This window comes from Sparus aurata, chromosome 15 (assembly GCF_900880675.1).
Source record: "Sparus aurata chromosome 15, fSpaAur1.1, whole genome shotgun sequence".
In the NCBI taxonomy this organism is placed as follows: domain Eukaryota; kingdom Metazoa; phylum Chordata; class Actinopteri; order Spariformes; family Sparidae; genus Sparus; species Sparus aurata.
In genome coordinates this window covers 432,870-460,111 of record NC_044201.1, presented here as the reverse complement: position 1 = coordinate 460,111, position 27,242 = coordinate 432,870, and the positions used below count along the sequence as shown (strand labels likewise).

Here is a 27,242-nt window from a genome sequence, read left to right as displayed (position 1 = left end):
TAACAGCATCTATATGATTATAAACAGTCAGGGGATACATGTTTAGCTTAACAGGAGGACACCGTGGGAAACTAGTCAGAAAAAAAACACGTAAACATCATCATTATGATGTGTACTATCACGCCTCTTTTGGGTCCGCCAGCGGATCTGCCAATGTTCTGTATGAATTGACACACTGGTGCGGCTTTATGCCGGAGGTGCTTGGTTCAGTATGAACAAAGGTGAGAATTGGCATAACCACCGCTGTGGAGATAGTGCTGCATCTCTTTTTCAAAAGGACTAGATACACAATGACCCTTTCTCCTTTTACTGTTCCTTGGACAGTGTTTTTGACCTTTAATGATCTGTTGACGAACATTTGTTAACATTACATTCTGACCTATCCTAAATATCCTAAATGTAAATAATAAAGTTAAGCTGCTGTGTTTTGTGCATAAATGCGCACATGGGACAGACCTATGGTTTCTGCTGGAGGATAGCTGCAGTTTATATAATATGATATTCATTAAGATGTATTTTACACACCCAATTCCTATCTGCTATTGGTCATAATGTTAATTTTATGACCACGTCACCCAATCTGTGGATTATTTTAGAGATATAACTGCGATCCATGCATCACAACATTGGAATGATAGACTAAAGTAGTAAATCTAGGGAGGTTTTAGCCTATATTACCAGCTGACCTGGCCTAGAGTGCCTTTGTAGCCACATGATTGGAGTGCATGGTTGCAAGTATCTATAGTTCGATTCCAGCCAGGGACCTTTGTTGCATGTCATCCTGCTCTCTATCTCTTCTCCTATCAATATGAAGTGAAGGCAAAACTGCCCCAAAATCAAAAAAAAAAAAATAGAATCCCAAAAGAATAAAAGGCATGCATACACACAATCACACAACAGAAATACTTGTCTTTATTCTGAGTCAGTGGCAAATTGCTTAAGAAATGTACTTGTGCTAAACAGTGAGTCTATTTGGCAATCAGGGAGGACAGCTGCCATATTTGGATTATAAAAAGTAAAAATAAATTATTTTGGAAAGTGAAAAACAAATAATTACTCTAAACTCAGAGGTACTCAACACGTGGACTGCAATGAATACCTCACCTGGGGTTAGAAGTCATATTGAATCTTGGAAACAAACCTATACATCTCAATTCATGTTGAGTCATGTCATTGTTTCAGTAGCACACATCTGCACAAAGGTCACTCAGCTGGCAGATTTATGCTGAATGTGCAGGAAAAACATCAATGTACAGAATATCTCATGTTCCATTACCAATATAGGAAGAAACAATAAAAACTAATGTAAATATTGCTTCATACAGGCTTATCAATAGCATGCAAATTCTGTATAATGCCCTCTTATCCATTCTCAGATATTGCTCTGATCTGACAAGTACATAATTTTTAACCAAAACAAATTATACAACAAGATTTCTACATTGATTAAAATAAAACAGTGTTTATGACCAGTTTAATTTGTCCACTTACTCTTCTAATGTTCTAAACAGTGTGACCTTAAGAAAAGACTGTTGTATATACCGCTTGTGTTTATGCTTCACTTGATGAGCACTCTGAGGCATTAGTACATTATCTCCAGCAAAGAACCTGAGCCCTTTACTATGGATTCTTCTGCCAGAACATATTTAATGCCTTTAAAGCAGCAACCGACAGCAATAAAGATATGTGGCAGGAGATTCAAAATGTCACTGGCAAAAGTTCCCCAATCATGTGTGAGGCCACGCTGCCGGATGAGCTGATAATTTCGATCCTCTCAACAAAGACTGAGCTGTGAAGTCTACAATGGACCAGCCACTGTCAGTAACCACAGTGGATGTGAGGAAAATCCTGCTGAGATCCTGCCAAGGCTGCTGGTCCAGATAATATACCTGGCTGTGTACTAAAAACATGTGCCGATCAGCTAGCTGATGTAATTACTGACATTTTTAACATCTCACTCTCAGAGCCAGCCACCATAATTCCTATTCCTAAAAAGTCAGCATAGCCTTCAACACAATCCAACCCATGAAGCTGAAAACTAAACACTCTGGGCTTGATTACAACACTCTGCAACTGGATATTGGACCGCAAGCAGCCCCAGAGAGTTCGGATTGGCAGTCACACCTCCTCTATGTTAGTGTTCAACACTGGAGCCCCCCAGGGCTGCGTGCTCAGCCCCCTCCTGTTCACAATGTACACCCATGACTGCATTACCAAACATCATGAAAACTCTATTTTAGAGTATGTGGATGACACCACCATCATCGACCACATAATAAGCAAATGAGACTTCATATCGGGGGGAAATCAACAGTCTTGCAGAATGGTGCACAGAGAACAATCTTTCAAGATCAGTGAAATCAAGGAGCACCAACATGATCAAAGCTCTGAATGAGTATGAGTGGCCCAACCTCCAGTGCTTTGGACATTGGCTGCACAACTGTATAGGTAGGAGTCAAAATGGCTAATGTTGCATTTAAGTGATGTCGGAATAATGAGTTCCCCGCTGGGGAAATCCACATCAGTGGCACCCCTCATGTATGATGCAATTTTTGCATTTTAATCAAATTAATACATTATTCCACAAAATGTTCATGCATGGTTCATCATAATGGTACACATGCCCTGTGTGTGTTTGTCCTGTGTATGAGTGCACTATTTACAATGGCAGGGCCATTGTGTTTACAATAAAAGTATTCAAGTAAAAGCAATACCTGAATCATTTCTTTGTCATTTGTAGTTTGTTTTTAAGAAGGAAAAATGTGTGAAAAAAAGCCTGAGATTACATTTTTAGGCCATATCGCCCAGCCCTACGTAAAGTTGATGTCAGATAGAGTGGAAAAAAAGGCAGTGCGAGCCTTTGCCTCTCTTTTTTGTATCTGAATGCATTATGTTGACCCTGAAGAGCTCATCAAGTGAAGTAAATAATACATAGTGCGCAGGCTGGCATTAACAAGTCTGCCACACCAACCACATGTTACAGCAGAGTTACAGCTTCGATACAAAGCCAAAAAACATAGGTGTACTCTGCATGTAAAATTAGTCAAATAAGACATTTACTTGGATTCAGCATTTTTACTTAAACACTTTGATAAAACTTGTATCCTGTCACCCAAATTCATGTACACTAATATTGTAATTCCTGGTTTGTTTGTAGTGTATTACATGAAGAGTACACTTTTACAAGTCCACTGGTAAAAGATACAGAAATATTATGACAGAGCAAACCAACTAAATAAAGCATATTGAACAACTCTATTTCTGTGTGTGTGATTACATTATATACTATACACACACGCACACACACACACACACACATATATATAGACACATATACATATATGTATACATATATATGTGTGCGTATATGTGTGAGTGTGTGTGTGTGTGTGTGTGTGTGTATAGTATAAAGTGTTGGTGTGTTAATACTGTTCTACTGCTTTAAACTTAACATTTCTGTCAGATATAGAATGTTAATATTGTTACTGAAATGATAACTTTAATAAACATAATAAATGACCAAATTCTATAAAAAAGGGGACATATTATGGGAAAAAGTGTTTGGTATCTGGAGTTCCTACCAACCCACAAACTGTGAAAATGGACATCCGCATCAGTTTTTTTCTGGGCTGCCTAGTTCAGATTCATCAAGCATTCAGGTCTCCTCCTTACATACATTGGGCTAATACTGTCCTGATCTCATTATCCCCAGCAAAAGAAAGCTACCTTTGCATAGGTTCGCCATTGTTTTTCTCGTACAAACCACATTGTGTTCAACGCAAAAAGTTTGCATAGCTGCTCTGTTGCTGGCTGTACAGACCAGCATATTTTAAACAAGGGACCTCAGAGTTACACTTACATGTGTTGGCCAGTACAAAAGTAAGAGCCAAGTACCGGAGCTGCTCTGTTGTTGGCTTCAATAATCGAAACAAGTGTCATCTACTCCCCTCTAAGGATCTTAAGACCCAGTGCTAGACCTTTATTTTGATGGATATATGACGAAAAAGTCCTCATAATTAAGGGAAAAATAAAAAATTGTGTGTGTGAATTTCACTACAATTTTACTACTGTCTGACTGTCTGTCCATTTCTGTGTCTTCACTTCCTGACTGACTTCCCCAGTTTCCCTAGTTTCTCCATGATTTAATGTTGTTTTAATGTTTATTTTGTAGGTAAGCCGTCTGGTAAAAACACCAGCAGTGCACACACTAGGTACAGGGAGTGTTGCTGGCTCAGTCCTGCATGGACTTACAAATCAGAGCAGACTGAGCCTTAAACAGAGCAAGCTATAGAAACTAAAAACACCAGCAGTGCACACACTAGGTACAGGGAGTGTTGCTGGCTCAGTCCTGCATGGACTTACAAATCAGAGCAGACTGAGCCTTAAACAGAGCAAGCTATAGAAACTAAAAACACCAGCAGTGCACACACTAGGTACAGGGAGTGTTGCTGGCTCAGTCCTGCATGGACTTACAAATCAGAGCAGACTGAGCCTTAAATGGACAGGAGCTAGAACAGAGTGGAGTTGGGTGAATACAGTGCTGCAGCACTGCACAGAAAGCTGACAAAGGTCTTTTGAACCGAAACCTACTCCAGCAGTAACCCAAAGTGAATGTATGAACCTGAAAATGAGCATAATATGTCTCCTTTAAATGTTGGGACTAAATCAATCAGTTACCAACTTCGAATTGTGGTTATAGTCCCTTATGTGTGATGGCTGAGAGAGCAACAAAACACAATCAAACAGAGACAGTGAAAAAGGTGATGATATTTTCTCTCTTTGCTCATGTTTAGTCTTGGAGCTCGGAGCTTTGAGTGATCTCGGCCACTGTGCTGTTCCTTTTGAAAGGTTTCTTTTCAAGGAAAACTGATTCAAAATTACACTGATTAATCATGTGATTTTCAGGCTATTTTCATTCATACATACAACTTTTGTCAGAAATGTAAATGTTCACCAAAGGTACATCTCACCCACTAAAAAGATGACTGCACCTGTTGACACAATGAAACTACATTAAATTTCTTTCACTGTCAAACTACTGAACTCAAAAACTGGAAAAACAACAACAAATAAATAAAAATGAAACACCATTTTGAACCAGGTCTGTTTACAAGGCAGCTGTCAAAATGACATAAGGAATGCTTCTGTACATTTGATTTTCAATGAAACAGGAAAGGTTTTGGTAACACTTTATAAGAACCGTCATTAATAAATGATAAGTTAATTAAGTTAATAGTTAATTACACTTCAGTGAAATACTTTAAACCATTTAATAATTGTTTACTCTAAATTTACAACTGATGTTTATATCACTGTTGGATAAATACTATGTAGTACATCTAGAAATATTATATAGTTGGCCATCATAAAGTTGATGTTTATAAACCTTTCCAACTGTTTAATTAATGTTAATAAAACATGTAATTGTTAACAGTAAATAACTATTAACTTAAGTTTAATATATTCATCATTTATTAATGACTTATTTTTAAGTGTTACCTAGGTTTTGTTGAGTAACACACAAAGGGCATATTTAATAATGACTATACAGTAATACTGTGTTGGGGTTTTCTAGTTGTTCTTTTTTGCTTGTTTCTTTGTGACTTCATATCAATTAAGAATATAAGAATGACAAAGCAACACATAAAATCAAAACCACCTTGTCTGCTGAGTCAAAAAAAAACACGAACAAGATCCTGTTTTTGCATGCATATATCGCACTGCATATGCCACAGACTGGATATATATGAAGCATACAAATGAGAAAATAGTAAAGCCTTCCAAAATGTTTGTGAACAAGAGGCCAAAATATATTTTTTCAAAATTATATGTGTCTGAAGGAAAAAATATCAATCCTCTGTACACAATCAGCATATGCCCTTTGAGAATTTTGATGTAAAATCATGTTTCATTAATGCAATCTATTTACAAAGACTGAGTACTTTTATACATACAATCCCGTGTCTATTGTACAATACTTGAATCATGGTGTCCTTTAACACCTCAATACAAAAAGTAAAGAAAACCATAAATGTGACCAGGCATGATGTCTGATGCTAGTTTCAAAATATTTCCTTTAAAGCACAATCATTCAAACAAAATGTCATAGCTGCAGGCAAAGAAGGGATTTTTTGAAAAGGCAGTTAGTCAGATAATATCAAGAAGGAATCATCAAGAGGGTCTTTGTTTTTTCATGGAAACACATGGCATCTATCTGCTCTGTGAGCTGCTCTGAATTCTTTACACAGTTTCAGATTTGATGTCACATCAAACACAACAAATAGCATGTGCTAAAGTGTCCATGTCTTTCACTTGAAGTTAAATATATCAAAGAAGAAACACAAGAGTAAGTTCAGTATCTCCCTGTGGCTGAGGTGGTTGTCCTGTCCAGAGAGCCTTCAGTGACTAACTAATGAATGGTACAATGTCTTTACTTGCCAGTCTTATGAAGTTACTGAGCTCACCACTGCCACCAGAGCCTCACATGTTACTGACCCTGTGTGCAGCCACCTGGAAAACCGTCGAAATGCCAACTCCAGGTTTGGATAAAAACTCAAAGATATCTCCAAATGTCTTCACCTGTCCTCTTTGTGGCTTCATGGAGAACATCTCTGATAGCCTACTTCTTAGCCAGTTGGAAAGGATGTTGACCCTTGAAAAATAGGTATGAATACAGTTTAATCATTCCAGAAGTCTGCCAGTCCTCTTTTATTCAATTAAGCCTAATCCAGTATCAAACTTGAAAATGTTTTATCCCCCATGACTGCTTAACCATAATAGAAAATCGTGAGATCTAGGATTAGCATCAAATAGTACTTACTCATAGGTATCACTCAGCTAAATACACCAAAAGATCCATGTGTTGTTCACTGAGTAATTGACAAAAATATTGTAAAATGCCCTAGCTCACCATGTTAAAGAAAGTGAGAAAAAGTCCCATCCCTTTATCCAGATCAATATTATCATAATAATAATAATAATAATAATAATAATAATAATAATAATAATGATAATAATAATAATAATAATAATAATAATAATACAACACCCTGGCAACCCTATTTACACCAGCTTATTGCACTGATGCTGGTGAACGAGTCATGAGGATGATATGAGATTTGTGTTTCTATTTTTTTGATGATTATGGCCCATCCAACAAAAATAGGACTCTGTACAGGACATCATTGCAGCAGTTGTATGTGGAGGGATATTTCCTTTTGATACTGTCCTCCAACCACAAATATACTGTTGAATCTCATTAGAAAGCTCAAACAAAGTCAAGTATTGCACTCCATGCTGTAAAGCACACACAAATTAATCTTTAAATGAGTGACGTTTAACATTCTTCAGAGACAATCTGCAAACCAATATAAGTGACCAAAGCCATGTACAGACATGATGAGGTGTAATGACAGGTAGAGAAAACTTCTGTGTGTGGAGCTATTTACTCTTTGGACTTCATCCAGGAAGTACAAGCATTTCCATCTAAACTGATTATTGTTGCTTCTGTTTTTTTAAACCAATACACATTTGCCTTTTTTTTAGAATATCATTAAGAACCAAGAGGACTCCTTTCCTGTGTCACCGGAGGTAGGTGGGGTTACAGCTGCACACTGAGTAAACTAAACCAGGCACATCATGAATCACAGATTAATTATAGGCATGTCCTCAAAACTATTTTGTAGGTCTCACACAGTTGAGAATAACTGAGGAAATGGGTCTCCTTTCCTCCTCAATTGACCATATTCATTAAGTGCTGAGAAAATAGTTTAGAAACAGCACAGGAACAACATAATTCATGTTTCATCAGTTATTGTTGCACATTTGAATGTCCAACTAACATCAGTTTGAAACTAAGAATGCTGGTGTAACCCTCATGAGAGCATATATGATTCACGATCACTTTTTGAAATGGCAGATTTTATCTCCATCACTTTTTAAAAGCAAACTTAATAATAAATGAAAAACCTGCAGTAGGCCTTCATAATGAGATAATGACCTATGGTATGGAAGTGAACTTGACTTATGAACTTTGTTTCTGTACCATTTAACTTATCTTATAAAGCTGCGATAAAAATGTCTTCATAATTAACACAAGATCCCCCCGATATTGCCTCAAATCAGACCATTAAAAGATGTTTTTACATCTCATCACTTACGTCCACACTACTTTTCAACATAATGTGACAACTGTTTCTGCAACACAGTATATTAAACAAAAATTAATAACAGAAAGAATCTCTGTGATATATCAGGTGTCACTCTACGGCCTCCATTTATGAGACTTTTTTGAGAAGAAAGCCAAAATTGTCAGAAAATTTTATTTAATTATGATTGTCTATTTGTACACAATCAACATTTTGAACATTTCAGAACACATTTGGACATGAGCGATCAATATGACAGAAAGATGAGGGCCAGCTAGTGATGAGTAAATGTGAGGTACTGTGCAGAGAAAGGACACAATGAAAACTTTATTGCTGGCAAGGATCCAGTAAAAATCTCTCATGGCGACATCAAATCCAGGCAAAGGAAAACACACATAAAGCTTTGTCAAAGAGCAGCAGCATATACTGGACCGAGCTCCACTCTACCATCCTGTTCATCAATTTCTTCAATACTGAGTCAGAGTTAACAAGGTTATCTTAATGAGCACAGCTACATGTACAAGCTAATGCTTGTAGATAAAGTGTCCTTAAGTTCTTGATTCAAAAATGATCTCCATATTCCAAGCACATTAAAGCTTCCTTCATAAATGGATGAGGCAATGTGATGATTACAGCCACATGCCGTGAAAGTGAGCAGCAATGTTTCCATCCAACAACGTGGGCTGTGTACTGTGCCTATGTTTAGTAGCCAGACGAAGAATCTACAAACACTACAGTTTAGACAAAGAGCCTGAAAACCATAAAGCAGGGAGAAACTGCCCATAACATTTGGCAAAACTATTTACAATTAACTTAAGCAGAAGTAATACACAAGAAGCTAAACATAAAGCTGTTTAGTTTTCAGGACCCTTCATGCATGAACTTCAAAGCTTCAAATGATGAGAAGATCTTGGTTGAAACCCTCCTCCAGCACACAAGTGTCTGGCTTTGAAGATGTTGAGCAAACTGTGATTGTCTACTTAACTCTTTATGAACATCAACAGAGGCTACATTAGGGGCTGTCCCACAATGAATGATTAACACACCATTTGACATGGTGTGCTTTAGAAATAATGCCTTGTGAGAAGCTTCAGTCCAACATGAATGTTACTGGCATAAACATTAAAAAAGCAATAGCCGTCTGGCAGACCATGATGACAGCAATAGTCACCCAACTTGAGATAGATAAAACACCCGACTGCCAAGCTTTTACAGTTTAGGTTTGTCCTGAGAGTGGCACTAGAGATCATACATGGAGTATCCAGACAAATGAATCACAGGAATTAAATCATGGCAATCTGTATTATCGCAAAATCACTGATACGTTGCAACTTCACATTTCCTTCATTCAGTTCTCTATTTTGTGCTCTGACAACACTGAGCTTATGCTTTGGTTAGGCTTAGGCAGGAAAACCACTTGGTTAAGGATAAGAAAACGTCATATTTTGGTTTCAAATACTTATTCATACTTGATATCAGTTTTTTGTTACCTTAAATACGGTGTCATACTTACAAATGTTGAACCCCACAACCCCCTGTTCAAATTATCTTAGGGGTTTCACCCTTATAGATGTTGAAATACAATCTTGAAGTGCAGTCAGTGGCTTGCCCAGTGTTGCCAACTCTTTTCCATTGAAAGTAGCTAGGACTAGCTCCAAAAGTCACTAAAAGTCGCCAAATGAAGTCATGATGATGTTTATGTAAAGCAATCTGCCTACTGTTTCTGTAAACTCCAGGGAAATTATTGACTTTATTGGCATTTTAAACCAGAAATCTGGAAGCCCCCAAAAAACTGGGAGCAAATTCCCTGCTCACCTAGTGTTTCCAAGTGGTAAAACTGATGGCACCACTGTTGCAGTGACTTCAGGTCGTTTCTGTTTTTCACATATTAATGACTACAAACAGCACAGGACAACATCTGATTTTACTCACTAACTGAGTCTGTAATGAAGACGTGAAAGCAGATAGAGATAGAGCCAGGCTGCCAAGCCTTACTGGATCGGCAGTCAGCCTTCATTTTACTGGGAGATTTTGTACCCGGTGGCTGAAAGAATAGCATAGTGAAAGCTAGGTTTATAGGGAACTCATCAAAACGCTGATGGGATCATCAAGAGTTATGAAATTGTGGAATCAACATTTACCTAATAATGCAACATTAAAGCAAAAAACTTGTCTGGTGCCAGTTTAAGAAACATCATCTATTATTATTATTTGCCTCAAAAATTGATATCGTAATAGCATTTAATGAAATAACCAATAAACCTGCTCATTAGTTAAAAAGATGTTGAGTGCATAGTGTAATAACTAATGCGTAATAATGTATCGCCTCTGTGCCATCTCTTTAAGACCCCTCCCTCAACTAGAGTTCCTAGTGCAAAAAACAGGACATCATTGCTCTCTGGCTTCCCAACAACCACCAACACTGTCAGAAACTGAAACTATGAGACGAGAGACTGATGCAGGATTTTTGACAGTGAGAGGACTCTCACTCTCTGACTCTGGTGACAGCCCTGATTTCCATATTTTACGTCTGCATGTTCATTGGTACAATATAAGCAATATGAGCAAAAATGGGAAGACTTTCACTCACTGTGTAATTACAACAAGTGTATATGCAGTGTATGTAAGATGTTTGTTTTTAAGACAGACTCTGTATCACAATGAGGAGAGATCAACTAAAACTTTCCAAATGCTAACACACAATCTTTCCAGCCCCACAACTCAGTGCAGCATGGTCTATCACAACAGAACCAAACAACATTTTACAATAAGTTAATAAGCATTATTCACTTCACATTATGCACAAATATCATGCATAAGTAGCCACATTATAATTTTACTTAATCGATCATATTGAAATAACGTAAAGGTATAAAAATCCAATACATAAACAATATCATATGTATTAAAATAAACAATCTGTACAAATATTTTGCCATGTCTTTTTTTAGGATATTTTTTCAATTTCTTTCATGTATAACAGAATAGGGAAAAGTTAAAAAATATTAAAACAAAAAAAATAAATATCCTATGTACAATCACACAAGCCATTCCAAAGTTATCGTCACTGAAAGTAGAAAGCAAAATATCAAACGTTAGTTCAAACATGTTCATGGTGAAGTTAGCATACTGTTTGTGAGCTGCTGCAGAGCGACAAAACAACACGGTTGCAAACTGTCCAACTTACTTTATTCCAACATCCTGGTACAGGTAAACCGTCATCTCCCTGGAAACAGAAAAAAACAATGTAAAGTTAAGAATACTGTACACTGGCAGAGATGAGCAATATTATCATGCAAACATACAGGGCATACAAGGTACTGTATAATACAATTACAAAACAGTTGAACTTAGTTTCATAGAGTAGCAATGTGTGGGAGTTATCAGGGTTCTGGAAGTAGAATTCTTCTTTCATTTCTGCACGGGTCTGTGTCTAAATGCCAGTTTATATTCAGTTCAACTCTAAATATTTCTAAGTTATGTGCTAGAGGTTCTCATCTAATCATACTTCAGGGTTTTAATACTCAGTACTGCATTTCATGCTGAGTGTGTTAGAACCAGAGTATTCATGATTGTACCACATATTCCATAAATGTGTTTCTTACATTGAAATCTTCAGTGACTTTAGTCATGCTAAGCATTCACATGAAGGTGGTTTTTTACTTGATAAGTCAACCCAGGAATTTCACATCTAGCCATGAACATGTTCAGAATGTCCAAACATGGACCAGAGCATTTATAAGCTTAATGGGTGAATGCATACATAAACAGGCTTTTAACTGTTCATTTGTTGTTTTGGGGTGAACTGTTCCTTTAAAGAACATGAATGATATTATCAGAAGAAATCTTCACTATGATTGATGCTTGTCCCAACTTTGCTCTACACTTTATTTAAAAACCCCTGTTGGTTAGACAGAAGATTTTTGAGTTTCATTCCCAACTCGTCAAATATGAACGCTTTCAGATGCTGACCCACTGACACGCCTTCCACAGAGGAAGCAGAGGATGTGGAATCCGAGGTTGATTTATCCATCACTCAAGCCGAAGTCACTGAGGTATTTTGGAAGCTCCTCAGTGGCACGACACTGGGGGTGGATGAGATCCGCCCTGAGTACCTCAAGTCTATGGATGTTGTGGGGCTGTCTTGGCTGACACGTCTCTGCAGCATTATGTGGCAGTCGGGGACAGTGCCTCTTGACTGGCAGACCAGGGTTGTGGTTCCTCTATTCAAAAAGAGGGACTGGAGGGTGTGTTCCAACTGTCGGGGGATCACCCTCCTCAGCCTCCCTGGGATTGTATATTCCAGGGTACTGGAGAGGAGAATTCGGCCAATAGTCGAACCTCGGATTCAGGAGGAACAACGCAGTTTTCGTCTTGGCTGTGGAACACCGGACCAGCTCTATACCCTCCGCGGGGTGCTTGAGGGTTCATGGGAGTTTGCCCAACCAGTCCACATGTATTTCGTGAAATTGGAGAAGGCGTTCGTCCATGTCCCTCGGACGTGGCATTCTGTGGGAGGTGTTCGGGAGTATGGGGTCGGAGGCCCTCTGCTTAGGGCCGTACGGTCCCTGTACGAACGGAGCAGGAGCTTGGTTTGCATTGCCGGCAGTAAGTTAGACCTGTTCCCAGTGCATGTTGGACTCCGGCAGGGCTGCCCTTTGTCACCGGTTCTGTTCATTATTTTTATGGACAGAATTTCTAGGCGCAGCCATGGGCCAAGGGGGCTCTGGTTTGGGAGCCACTGGATCTCATCTGTGCTTTTTGCAGATGATGTGGTCTTGTTGGCTCCTTTGAGCCACGACCTCCAGCATGTCCTTGGGCGGTTTGCAGCAGAGTGTGAAGCAGCTGGGATGAGAATCAGCACCTCCAAGTCCGAGGCCATGGTTCTCGACCGGAAAAAGGTGGCTTGCTCACTCTGGGTTGAGGGAGAGCTCCTGCCTCAAGTGGAGGAGTTTAAGTGTCTTGGGGTCTTGTTCACGAGTGAGGGAAGGATGGAGCGTGAGATTGACAGGCGGATGGGTGCAGTGGCCGCAGTAATGCAGTTGTTGTATCGGTCTGTCATGGTGAAGAAAGACCTGAGCTGAAAGGCAAAGCTCTTGATTTACCAGTCAATCTACCTTCCTACCCTCACCTATGGTCATGAACTTTGGGTAATGGCCGAAAGAATAAGATCCCGGATACAAGCGGCCAAAATGAGTTTCCTTCACAGGGTGGCGGGGCGCTCCCTTAGAGATAGAGGGCTCTATCTTAACGATCTGAAACGCAAGTATCAAACGCAAAACGCAAGTAGCTTTGTGGGCAGATCTCAGGCGCTGTTGCTATTATGCCGGCGGGATAAATGACTCTTGCGCCCGACGCAAATCTAAAATGGGTTGGTCTGAAGTAGCTACATTAGTCATAGGTGTGGTTTGGGCGTAACGTGCAATAAACCAATCAGAACGTCATCTCACATTCCCTTTAAAAGCAGGCGCGCTTGTTCCATGGCAGATTGCTATTATAATGGCGAATTTGCCAGGCGCACGCTAGGAGCGGTTCACAGCCGAGGAGACTGACGTTCTCGTCAGGGCTGTAAAAGACCTAGAAGTGGCCTTGTATGGGGATGGGAGAAATCTATCCAAATTAGCTTTGGTTAAACGGGCGTGGGAGGAAATTGCCACAATTGTTTCTACGGCTGGCATCCCCAGGACATCGCACCGGGCCTTGGGAGCAGTGCGCACGGGCCGAGCAGTGCGCAACGGCCAGCTGATGATGGAGCAGCGCAAACACCAAGGTGCAGAGGATCCAGACCCGCTACACGCCATGGCAGCATTGTCAGACCGGACCGCACTGTCCGGGATGCGGCAAGGTATTAATGCCCGTCTTGACCGGGTGGCGATGTTGCTGCGGCCTCTCAGGCGTTTCGCCTCAAGTCTCCAAACGCACCACCTGCTCCTGTTGTGCCCCTTCCTCCTTCCTCCTCCTCCCCCAACTCCATCCCCGTCCACTCGCTCCACTAGGAGCACATCGCGCATTGCCACTCCCAGACCCTCGCGGCTACGGCGGGCGCATCGCATATCAGAGGGAAAAAGAATTAGTTCTTCTGTTTAAATCTTTTCAACTTTTTTTTTTATGGTTTGCAAAAACGGGAACTGCTTCCTTGTAGATGGAGCGCAAATGCCTCCCGGCGGCACATGCATCTGTGGAGGGAAAATACCAATGTGCGCCGAATGCAAAATAGGAATTACACAAGCGCCAGTGTACAAAGTCAATTGCGCTTGGTGCAAGATAGAGCCCAGAGTGAGGAGCTCTGTCACCCGGGAGGAGTTCGGAGTAGAGCCGCTGGTCCTATACATCGAGAGGAGCCAGCTGAGGTGGATTTGGCAGTATATTTGTAGAGAGAGATTGCTTTATGACACATTGGCTGTACTTTATGCCACACAACAGGAGGAGAGCACTGTTCCTCCAATGCTGTCTGAAGTTTCACTGTTCCTGGGAAAGGCAGACTGTGAAAAGTTTAACAGCCTAATTGGAAATAAGTTTTTTACATGTTTATCCTTGTCTTTGAAGACAAAAGGTACCTGCAAATGCTGTTTTAGGGTTAGGGGTTAGACTCTTCTGTCTTTAACAGGTTGTCAATTTTGTGCTTATATATTTATATAATTCCCAACATGATTTTATTTGTTTTATTGATTATGCCAAGGTTTCATGATTTGATTCCCAAAGACATGTTAATTTGCTAAAATTTGAAGACATAGTCTTAGATTAAAGAGACATTTTTGTACCAGATTTATGAACGATGATAAAGGTACCTTTCAATAGCGACTTGAACTATGTAAAATCCATTACACTACATTTCACAAACTCTGGAGATGTCCTGAATATTGACTGCACGTAACCTGATTAATGTTGGGCCAATAAGCAGATCAAGGTTTTTTTGTGGGAAATTCAGTACTAATACTTTACCAAACCAAAGCAGTCATTAACAACTCCTTATAGTGCCTGGAACATTTGATCATACAAAGTTATTCCTAGAGCAGGCAGAGAGCAGTGGAGACAAAATCAGTAACCAAAACTGATCAGCTTCACACAGCGGCCATTTTCCTCTGATGTCACAATCAGGGAAGGAAGATCTGTGTCCCAGGTTTATAAACATGGAGAATAGACAAATTATTATTATGTCACTGATCTCTGCTTGATCATCAACTGAAAGACATGGATCTGGAAGGATATTGGAACACATTTCAAAGTAAAACAACACATTTACTAGCATTACTAGCATGTTGCTTCCTTTTGACAACAGCTATGTAAGCGATCAACCTGGATAACATTACCATTTAAAAAACGGAAATTGGAAAAAATTGAAAATTAATTCTAAAATATACACACACATCTTGGAATGATTTGTTTAAACCTTCAAGTGAAAAGCACTGGATGCAAATAAATGGTAATGTTAGTTAGGAGGTACTTGAATGCTAACAGTAGCTTATGGGCTATACTTTAGACTTAGACTTAGACTTTAGACATTTATTTATCCCACATCAGGGAAATTTACTTGTTACAATAGCAGGTGGACAGACATACAGTAAGTACAGGACTTAGAATACTAAAGAAATACAAAAAAAAAGATTTGAATAAGAGAGAAAAGATAAAATAAATAAAATAAAAAAAAATATAGAAAGGATAATACGTTATGTGCATTGTATGTACATGAGGCAAAATGTGCATTTTATACATTTAAATTTAAAATTATCAAAAATGTCTTTTGAAATATGGCCCAATATCCATCCATCACTATCCATCATCTTTCAGGTGGCTGATCAATTGGGAAGCGATTAAATTATAATAGCAATTCTGGAAAAACAGCAGTATTTGAGCTTCCCATGCTGAGTGTGACATCAGAGAATGGCAACGGTTGTGGATATGGTCTTTAGGTTACCTTTTTAAAATAACAATGCTGCAATGTTGCTTTCCCTGAAAATCCCAGAAATCTGGCTGGCTTTGCCAAATACATAAAACTGTTTTTCAAAACCTGTGGTATTCTGTTGCCTTTAGGATGGAAAACAATGGTGCTACATGCAGGAGATGATGTAGTACAAAAGGGACTATCAAGACAGGCTTTAGTATGGTTTAGCATAACAGTTTCAAGACTTTAAATTTAAGATTAATTCTGGTTATGTTATTGCTGGTATTACTTACAGTCATTGATCTGCATGTGAGCTAAAACATAGAAAGTTTTTGCATCTGTGATGGAAAGGCAGAATTAAAACAGGTTTTCGTGTTCAGATGAAAGATTTGTTCATGTTAGTTCAAATGGAAGTCAGTTGAAAAGTTGGCTAGATAAGTAAACTACAGTAAGTAGATTTTAATTTAAATGAAAACATGCAATTTTGTAGTGCAATATCTGAATGCATGGTTAGAGCTGTGGTTAGATATTAATAGAGGCATGCTAGGAGAAAGGAAGGGAAAGAGAGAGCATACCACAGGGCAAGGGGCATCCAGCCCATCCAGGCCTGGCAAGCCTGGTTCACCTTTCTCCCCTTTAAAGCCTCGGAAACCCTGTTTGTGAAATCAACCATTGAAAAACCAGTTTTGCAGCTTATATTCAGCAGAGGAGTGTTTGTTCTCCACTGCTTGATGGCAGGAAGATCTCCACTTGTGTCCACTGGGAGACTGGATGCAGGTTTCCTTAACATGCAGGCAACCTGGGACTGACAGGAATTGGGCTCACTGAAGTGAGCTTTCAGGTACAGAATGGGACAGCGAATAGTTTTTTTTTTTTTTTGATAATGTATAGGGCAATACTCTATAGGAATGGGTCAAACTTAGAGTTCTGCTGTCAACCCAAACCCCAACAAACTATTGGGTTTCAAAACAGGTTTGTGTTATTGTTTTGTGTAATATTGGGCTCAGCTAAGGTCAAGTCTGGATTTGTGTCATTGCTCTTTGTGTTTGATTATCTCCAAGCTGCCTCCTTTCTGTGTTCCCTAACATGTAGGGCACATTTGCAGAGCTGAAGGATGGAGGCTGAAATCGAGACATCATACTTATGTGTTGATAGTCATCAGCATTGGCTACCTGGTTCCTGTCTGTCTAATGGAAAAAAAGAGGTTCCTCAGGCAGTGTTGTGGTCTGGGGTCCATTCAAGTCATTTTTTTCATCTGATAAATCTATTTCATTGTTTTACTACAACCTTTTCTATCAAACATGTTTTTAATGGACCAAATCATCAGATTAGAGTCTTACCAAGTCAATCACATTTGCCTCTATGTATGACAGGTTGCATTGGACCCTTGAACCAAACCCTCCCTGAGGTTGATTAGAACCACTGAATACCAAGAGCCAAAAGGAAGCTGACAACTGAAAATAACTCTTCAGAAAAACTGAAGCTCTAGGTTGCATTCTAAGATAGTGCTCCTTCCCTTTGCCTCTTGGTTACACATCGGACTACTGACATACCAACGGACAAGGGGCATCTAATCCAGGTGCTCCTTGGTCTCCCTTATCCCCTTTGGCCCCCCTGTTGCCTTTCTTGCCCCTCTCTCCCTGCAAACAACAGTGTATTAAAAGACAAACTTTAGACCTCCTCATTAATCCACACGTGAAGCAAATGTTTTTCTGATTTTTCAGGTTTCATCTGTCAGGTTTTCAAAAATAAGTGTACTTTAGGCAATATAAGGAATATTAATTGTTTAATTAATTAATGTGTTTGGTGTAACTTTTGCTAATTTCAAAAGACGATATGATTTTGTCATGTCATTTAGTAAAAAGGGGAGGTAAATAGATGGAGTTAGGGAAGGGAGATTAAAGCCAGTGCTGTTGGTTGGTGAGCAGGTTTCATTCAAGCTTTTTATCAATGACCACCTACTGAGACAGTAAATCTTAGAGGACTTGCAAGTGAGAAGGCTGTTACATGCACACCAATATTGTACGATACGATTATCTACTGAACGGTTAGAAGAAAAAGAAAAACGTTGTAGTGAAGTGGAAGAAGGACCCCTTGGCATTGAAATTATTTAAGCTGAATCATCCCTACAACTGCATTAAAAGATCTGAATGCAACTACAGGGACCATTGAGCATTGTCTTAATATTTCAAAATGCTCAAAGAAGATAAATGGACTGACAAATGATTGGCTTGTGACATGACAGACTGCAGTTCGTTTTCTTGTTTTCTACAATCAGTTGTGGTTTTTCTTAATCAACAATCCCTTAATCTTGTTAAAAAAGCTTAGGTGACCTGAGCTGTTATTACTTATGGTTCTAGTATTGGGACGCAGCACCCACGTTGTGTAATTAGCACATGTACCTCATCTGTGCACCCCTGGGCATGTAGGCTTTAAAATGAGGTGCTTTGTTGGCACATTGCAATTTTGAGGCAGTAGAAAATGATTGTGCCATTGACCAATAAAAAGCTGGTCTCAAGTCAAAGTAAATCACTGCAGGTAATCTAATTAATAATCTCTTAATCTGATCCGCTTTTAATCAAAATGATCATTTGTATGGTCCAGTTAGGTCAATCCACAGACTGCGATGAGGGACTCCTGCTACTTATCTGCAGTCAAACTGAGTTGTTAATTTTGACAGAAATGTGTCAGACACAGGCTCATCATCGCTCTAAATGTGCTTGGGCCATGCACATTAGACCATGACGGTTTAATTAGGGCCCAACATCTCTGGAACATCAAACCTCTTGACCTTGAGCTGTTGACCGCGATGCCTGACAGGGTTACAGAACCGCTAAATCAGTGGAGTACTTTGTAAGTTGTATTCAGATTACACCATAATGCTAGACCACTAGCTTTATCCAAGTACAAATAGAAAATCTGATCACCAAGAAGGCTTTAAGGATCAAATAAAGAAATGACATCATAATGAGAACAATAGGAGGCTGTCTGACACAGTTCTCCCAGTGCTGCCTTAGCATCACCTTTTCATATTTTAGACTTTCAACAGCTTTAAGGCTTTTGTGACTGAAATGTAAACGCCCGGCTGTGAGTGTTGCTAGTTACAGAGGCTCATATTGAGAAATTATGTGGGTTCATGCAGTCCGACTGCATGAGCTTTCAATAGTTTGCCCTGTTGGTGGTCTTGAAATGATTTGCAAATGATCACATGTTGACAGTTTCAGACTTTTCACTTTAAGAAAATTTAAACTGTCTTTAAAATGATTGTCTTAGAAACATGCAACATTTGTTGTGTTTAAAATGTAGCATACATGTTCACAGTGATGGGAGAGCACTGCTTGCCAATTTAGTTTATAGGTCAGGGGGGTCAGGGGTTGGAGGGGGTACATGAGTGCTTGTAAGGTAGAGGTATTGTTAAGGAGTAGGAGAAGTAAAGAGGAGGTGTAAGAAAAAGAAGATTAACTCAGGACTACATTAGAATGCAGGAGGAAGAGGAAGAGCAGGAGGCCAAGGTTTGTGAGAGGGAGAGAGGGCAGCCCTGGCAATAAAAACAGCCACGGGCCACAGAGCAAAGTGGAGGGAAGTAAAAGGGGATAGGAAGACCTGTGGAAACAAAGGAAGACAGGACAAAGAGTAAAAACACCAACACTATAACATAGCTTTGTCTTCAACACCTTCAACTGGTCAGTCACATTCAAGTCTGTTGATCAGAGGTGGATTTGTTCACCAGTTGAATATGTTGAAAGACCTTATGAAATGTGAAAACTTAAAAAGAAGGGAGTGGAGATATTAAAAGAGTCACATGTTAATGGGAAGGAAACAGAAACATTCTCTTAGAGGGAGGGTATGTGGGCATTGGAAACAGATTCTCTGTTACACTGGAACCCGCAGATTAAATATAGTCTTTATTGTTTTGTAGGGCTGTTTTGATTTTCAGTGTCAACTAAAGGAATTGTTCAACATTTTGGGAAATAAATAGCTTGGTTTATTTCAAAGAGAAAGATCATGGATATCAATCTCATTTTCATGGAAGCCTATTGCTGCCACAAAAATAACATTTATTTTTCTCTACTTGTTTGCCAGCAATAGGCTTCTGTACCTTTTATGTGGAGAGTTCAGATCTGTATTTAGGATGTGGTTAGCCTAGCTTAGCATAAAAACTGGAAACAGATGCTGTCAGATGTAAAAAAGAAAAAAGGAAAAAAAGAAGCAGTTTATCCATTCGCCCAGGTCTTCACAGTATAGACAGTGAGCTACTATTATTGTTCTTTGTATAGGAACAATGATACCAAACTTTTATCAATTTATCCATTAGTTCTAGCAGGTAACACCCCCTGCAAACTGGAGTTTGTACATTTCTATAGATTGCTAGAACAGTGTTTATAAAAAGTGTTTATTTGTGAATTTAAGACTTTGGACACCACCAGCCTAGCTGATTACCCCCATTTTAATCTTTATGTCAAGCAAGGCTTGACTCGAGCTCTGTACTTAAACCTACAATATCTGATTATTTTGGTGGTCTATTGAGTGAGTTTGTTTTTTTGTATGAATTAACAAATAGGTCAACTGTCAAAAACTGGTGTGCTTTTTTTTTTCCAGCTAGGAGAATGACAATGATTGAGATGATGAGACATACTACTGTAACAACAAACCAGGCAGGCTGCTAGCAGCTGCAGCACGGTTAATAATGTTCCACCTTGCCACTGTAGTTGATATGTCTATATGGGCCTAATGTTCTGTCACTTTAAACTACATATGTGGTTACCTTTAAGGGAATGACGCACCATACGTTCTTCCCAGTCTACCATGTTCGTGTAAGTGGTAAGTCATGTTTATAGCACTGTGCCAATTGTTTTAAGAGTGCGTTCATTTGTGTTAATTATTCGTGTTAAACCATCGATCAGTCCACAGTTTTTTCATTCAGCCACGACTGCCATTTCATGAAACATTGGCTGCTCTTTGTGCTCTGTGCCCTCACAGAGCTCCGACAGTGTTTATTTCAACAGCACTCTGGATTTACAAACGGTCGTGTTTGGGACAGAGTGCATTGGAGTGGCTCTATAGTAACGCACCCATTATCATCTTTTAAATTCTGGTGATGAGTTCCACTCTCCTTTTAGCTCTCTACCAACTACTAAGATATATATCTTTCTCTTTACCTACTAAATGTGCCACTATGTTCATCAGGTAGTTGCTGACCTTGTCTGTCTGCTATTTGATGCTGGACAAGTAGTGTACAATGGGTTCAAGAACTTTTTTCTTTACAAGAAAAAGCTGCCTGCTGCTGCTACTGGAAGCTTGGCTATGAGGGCAGACACATTGAACCAACAATAAAGTGTATGTGTTGTCTCTGTAGAGCTAAGAGGAATTTGATAATTCTTAGTGAAGCAACAACTTTCACACGTACACGTACTGATTTGGTTTGTTGTTATAAAAGTACTGATTACAACTGTTGGAAGGCACAGACATGAGACTGATATCCATCTCAGTTTCAAAAGGAAACCACATTATGATGTTACAGACAAGACAATCTGTGCTCCTGGAGGCTGTCTCCAGTATCGACATTTACATCTTTTTTTCTTTGACACAAAAATGATTGATGTGTTTTGATGGATTAAAGTCTATTCTAATATGCATCTATGACACTCAGTTTCAAAACAGAGCCACTGCAAAACAAATACATTGGCCTCAGAAATGCAGAAGACATTATTCAGAATCTTAAAAAAAAAAGAAAATCAAAGCAAACTATCTGACTCATCTGGCTTTTATTCTAATGCATGATATCAAAGAGAGTGTCTGATTTATTCATATGCAGCTCTTTAATCCTCATCTCCTCCTTGAGAGCTTCTTTGAAGTCACAACTCTCTTCAGGCGACCTCTTGTGGATGCAAATACTAGCCTGCGTTGTTGTAATATGAATCATGAAGACTCAGACAGGTTTTAGTTCAATCTCTGAATTTAATGAGTAAAAGCATAGAAGTGACCTGGTCTGTGTGTGATCAACAAATGAAACCTGTCTACTAGCCAGAATTATGTCCCTTGTCTTGCTAACTTTAAAACTAGCAAAACATTGTAATTAGTATCTTACCCGGTTCCCTTTGAGCCCTTGTGGTCCTACTAAACCCTGCAAGAAGAAATGAAAAAGAACAATGGTGTACTTGTTTATCTCACTTTGAGAAATATGCTCATTTACCACCATAGGCCATGTTCAAATTGACATGAGCAAAAACAAAAGCGCCCTAATTCAGATCACTTAGGCTGTAAAAAACATAATGAAACAAGTGTTTCCAGGTGAATCATTCTTTTATTTAACTTATTTTCCATCTGTGAGAGTAGAAAAGGTTTGGCAGGTGAATGATCGCTTTTACTCATACAGCCTCTTGTGACTAAAAGCGATGTGACAAAAAAAAATAAAAAATCCTGATCCTAATCAAAATGATCCTGGCATTTTTTTTTTTTACCTTTCTTTGACACCCTTTTCGCCTTTTTTTCTATCTGTTGGTTCATTATAGACACAGGACATTTATTTATTTTTTTGTTATGGGGCTTCCATAAGTAAAATACTGTAAAAACATATTTACAACGAAAGAGGCACTTTTAAGACTTACCGTAGTTTCGTTTTTTGGGCAAGCTAATTTTCAATGTAGTGCAGGGGCACTTTACACAAAGATCAAAATCTCTATTTTTAAGAAGAAGGCTCGACACAACATGAAACTAGTATCACCAGGGTCTCTACACATGAACACGAGCATTGAGAACATTGTTTGTGTACACAGAGTTTACGAAAAAGAAGGTTTTTTGGACAACTTACGTTAGCAGCAGCACCTCTGGCGCGCCGCCATCATGGCAGACATAAGTGTCGATCCCCGAGTGCGATCTAACAGGCAGGCATGAGGAGCGGTCCACCATAACTCTCCTGCCTGTTAGGTTGCACTCGGGGATCGACACTAGAGAACAAACAATACTCTCAATGCTCGTGTTCATGTGTAGAGACCCTGGTGATACTACGAGCACAGTTTCATATTGTGTCGAGCCTTCTTAGTGTTTTAAAAATAGAGACTTTGATGCTAGCGTAAAAGTGCACCTGCAGCCCATTGAAAATTAGCTTGCCCAAAAACGGTAAGGTAAATCTTTAAAGTGCCTCTTTCGTCGTAAATATGCTTTTACATGACTAATAATCAATCGCAAATCAATCCTCAGTTGCTTTTTGGCGAGAGCTTCACTTTAAATTGCTCAGTACTCTGCAGTGGCTAAATCAAACTGAATTGACAAGCAGACATCTGAAGAGAGTAACCATGAGAACACATGAGGTTGGCGTGCATGCTGCTGTCATAGACAATGAACTATAATCCTTTTCGCCAAAGTATTTTGGTTTACTTTCTGATTGATCTTTCTGATTAATCTTATAACCACGAGAAACCAACATGTCTGACAACAACACCATGCTTCACTTTTCCAAATCAGACAAGCATAAACAAACGGAATTCTTCTGGTTTTCATTATATTCCATTTGATAAAACAGTTCATTCAATAACGCTCTGGTTAAATGCTCCCCATCTTTATAATCATGCAGTTGTAGATGAAGAGGAAATGCTCCCTGCTGAGTTGAACATTAAAAATTGAACTGCAGACTCACAGGGATCCCTTGAGGCCCAGTTGGTCCTGGTGATCCTGCATCTCCCTTTTCACCCTGTAATGATGACATCAATTCCAAAGTCTATATCCTTCTGATACTATATATGTATTTTACAATAGGAACAGAAACACACTCAGTCAGTCAGTCAGACAGTCAGTCAGACAGTCAGTCGCTCGCACACGCACACACACACACACACACACGCATTCAGACACTCACGCTCTCTCCCTTTGGTCCTGCTGGCCCTGGCACACCTGCTGGTCCTATTAGACCCTTTAAAATAGAAAAATGAGAATAAAACAAATAGCTGGTGGCAGATTCAAACAGAATCGTTTTTGAGAAAATATCCTCATTAAATACTTCAAATCAGTAAATCAACAAGCCTTATGGTGGCTATGATATGTCACACAAGATAATTTCTTGGACCATTTTGACCTTCTATTGAATTTATCTGGAGTGTCAGGACAAAAGTTTATGTCCTGACACCTTCATCATTAACACACCAAGCTTGTTGAACTACTGTCCAAACTGTTAAAAAGGAGGGAAATGAATCAGATGTCAACAGCTGCAGTTCTCTGTCCAAGCAGCAGTCAGGCTTGGAGAGGAAGACCTTGCATCTCAGGCATATCCAGTATGTACAGGGCTGTACGGAGTGCACCGTATGGAATGTCAACATGCAGAATGGGCATCCCTGCATGCTACTTTTGGACAGTTCTTAGCAATGACAACCCTTTACTGATACAGGATCAGGAGGCAGGAAACTGTTGAGGCAGGACTGAGGACTGAGGAGTAAACCCATTACAGTATGTGGCCACAGGTGGTGTGATAGATAATAAACTATTACAATATGACTATTAGTCTAAGGCAATAGAAAGCCTTCAACTATAAATCCAGGGTGGCCATGGATTCTCATGTTTGTGCTGTCAATTATTATTGACATATTGACATTCATTGAATCAGCGTACAAAGAGTCAGCCTGTTCTACTGTGCCATTTTTTTTTTTTTTACTTTCTATTTTTGAGTTATTTGCTGATGACCTCATTAACTTTTGGTTGGGGTCCTGGAATTTTTTCCAACCTTCTTTAAAATTGCAGGATAGGCGAAGTTATGTGGTGGTGAGTGAGCAGGGAATGTTGTGCCTTGACAAAGGCATGCGCTCTACTGAGTGCCATTTATTTATTTATTTATTCATTTTTCCATGCATGCCTTTTAAAGGTACAGTGTGTAGGATTTAGTGGCATTTAGCGGTGTAGTTACAGATTGCAAACGCAACCTCTCGAACTTCCCTATGGTGGCCACTAAATACAAGAGAAACATGACAGCCCCAGAGCCGATGTTTGGTTTGTCCAATCTTGGCTGCTGTAGAAACATGGTGGTGCAACATGGTGGACTGCGTTAAAGAGGACTGCTCCCACTGCAAATATCAAAGGCTCATTCTAAAGCAACGAAAACACATCCGTTCTTCAATGACAACATATTTATGAATATTAAATTAATCATAAACTATGGGGGCATAAGAGTGATACATGTACAGTGTTTGCCATGTGTCAAAGTAGATTCTTAATGCCATTACATCCTCAGAACCCAACCCCGAACAGGTCTGCCCTCACAGAGCTGCTTCAGGAAGAAAAAGAGACAAGACAGGCATGGGAGCAGGAAAGCAAGTTGACATGACAAGCAGACAAGGCAGACAATTAGCAAGCTGTAGCAGAGGGGTGGAGGAGGAGGAGGAAGAGGAGGAGAAGGGTGAGGGGACCGGAGCAGGACTTGCACCACTCACCACTGGACCCGGTCTGCCGTCTAACCCATGAGCCCCCTGTGTAGTGTGTACATAGTTAGAGAGCAGAGATGATGGTGGGAGGAAGATGGGGGTAGGGGTGGGGGAGTGAGGAGAGGTTGGGATGGGGAGGTGGGGGCTGAGTGAAGCTGTGACTCAAGTGACATAAAAACATATTCAGATGATGACAAGTGAGGGGTGATAAAGTGGTGGAGGTGGAGGTAAAGTGAGTGACAGTAATTGTGAGTAACTTCTACTGGTCATGTAGATGATGACATCAGGTCTACAGCCATGTTATCTTCATAGCAGTGCTAGTTTGAGTGTTTTCACACTTCGTCACATCATACTCAACTCTTTTTAAATGGTAAGTCTGGTGTTTCTCTCTAAGTTATTGTCAACAATTCCCTTGATAAGACCAACTCCACTGATGTGTTGGTCTATCTCTAATAATGGCAGACTGTTCTACTCTGTGTCTCTCAGCCCTCAGCCCACTGGTTATTACTGAAGAAATAAACAAAAAACATCTAACAAATATATAGTTTCATCTATAACAGCTCAGGAATTTAATAAAACAAATGCTCTCTGCTGCTCACTCAGGAGGTATGTGGGGCTATTTTCAGCCGTGGATGAATCCACATTTGGTTAAGCGAGTACTTGGGGCAGCAGGAGAATGTTTGTGGGACACATTATTTGTGCTCATTGTAATTTAGGAATATGTCAGCCAATGCAACAGTATGGCTTATTGATGTTATTTGGACAACAATGGAGCTTGTGGCACAGAGTGAGAAGATATGTCACACACTAGGATGTTAGATCAGGTAATTTCAAAGGACTAGTTCGAAAAAAACATGAAAAAAACAGCGGACTTTAAGGGAAGGATTTAGCTGTCACTTTAAGGTCTGACTGAGACACTCCTCATCAAAAAACAACTGCATCAGTCATTGTATTATTGTACCAACACATTAAAGCAAGCAACGTGATCAATAGCTACACATAAAAGGAGTAGTTACCCTGCTATTTATGGTGTAACACCTTTGGCAATCATGTGAGTACCTATAGTGGTTTTACCTTAGTCAACCTCATTCTGTAAACCTTGGTGCTTTGAAAGCATTTCAAAGCTTAAGAGACAAACTCATGAATACATGGTGTCATAGAAGTCAAGGGTTTTACCTGGGGTTGACACTATAGACCATATTCACATTTTCCTCTCACTTAGGTTCAGAAGCTTGAATGCTGTGATAATGTCATGCTGCTCTCCTCTAGGCTGCAAGTCGTATGAATGTAGGTAATCTGACAAATTGTTCTGATTTAATCACTTTCTAATTGATCGGCGACCCCAAAGACCATGGATAGAGAAAAACTTGGAGGGATATCTGGCCATATTTCATTAACATATTTGATAACCCATTAGCCATTGTTACATAATAACTTAAGTCAGCATTCAAACAGCTAACATTAGTGTTATAGCATTACGCTTTATGATAGGAAAGGCGTAAATTGATTCTAAAAAATCAACACACACCTTGGACACATTAATAAGGCTGGAAGGGAAACACACTGAATGTATTCAAAAATTAAGGCTAGTTAGAAAATGGTTGAATGCTAACTATCGCTAATGGGTTCAAATACAGAATCTGGAAGTACCTTGTGCTAATAATGTGTAATACTAACATTTATGTACTGAAGCAGTTATTAAAAAAACGGAAATATTCAAGGTTGTGTTAGACAACTTGACAACAGGATAAAACAGAATTAGAAGATAGAAGACAAACATTTCTGAAACAAACAGGAAGTACTTAC

The 27,242-nt window shown here is 39.4% G+C and overlaps 1 protein-coding gene across 5 annotated transcripts in view; it reads right to left on the bottom strand.

Annotated features, from left to right (window-relative positions):
• Window positions 1–889: 889 nt before the first annotated feature.
• Window positions 890–27,242, bottom strand: part of col13a1 (collagen, type XIII, alpha 1) — a 150,445-nt gene continuing 124,092 nt past the window's right edge. For 4 of the 5 annotated variants that reach the window (XM_030442339.1, XM_030442340.1, XM_030442341.1 and 1 more), the window contains 7 exons: window positions 25,446–25,481; window positions 23,885–23,938; window positions 23,666–23,719; window positions 22,118–22,153; window positions 17,583–17,669; window positions 11,335–11,373; window positions 890–6,652 (listed from right to left, as the gene is read on the bottom strand). In XM_030442339.1, coding sequence (XP_030298199.1) covers window positions 6,620–6,652; window positions 11,335–11,373; window positions 17,583–17,669; window positions 22,118–22,153; window positions 23,666–23,719; window positions 23,885–23,938; window positions 25,446–25,481 — 339 coding nt within the window. In that variant the 3' untranslated portion in view covers window positions 890–6,619. The remainder of the gene's footprint in view (window positions 6,653–11,334; window positions 11,374–17,582; window positions 17,670–22,117; window positions 22,154–23,665; window positions 23,720–23,884; window positions 23,939–25,445; window positions 25,482–27,242) is intronic. The other variant, XM_030442343.1, reaches the window with a different exon arrangement.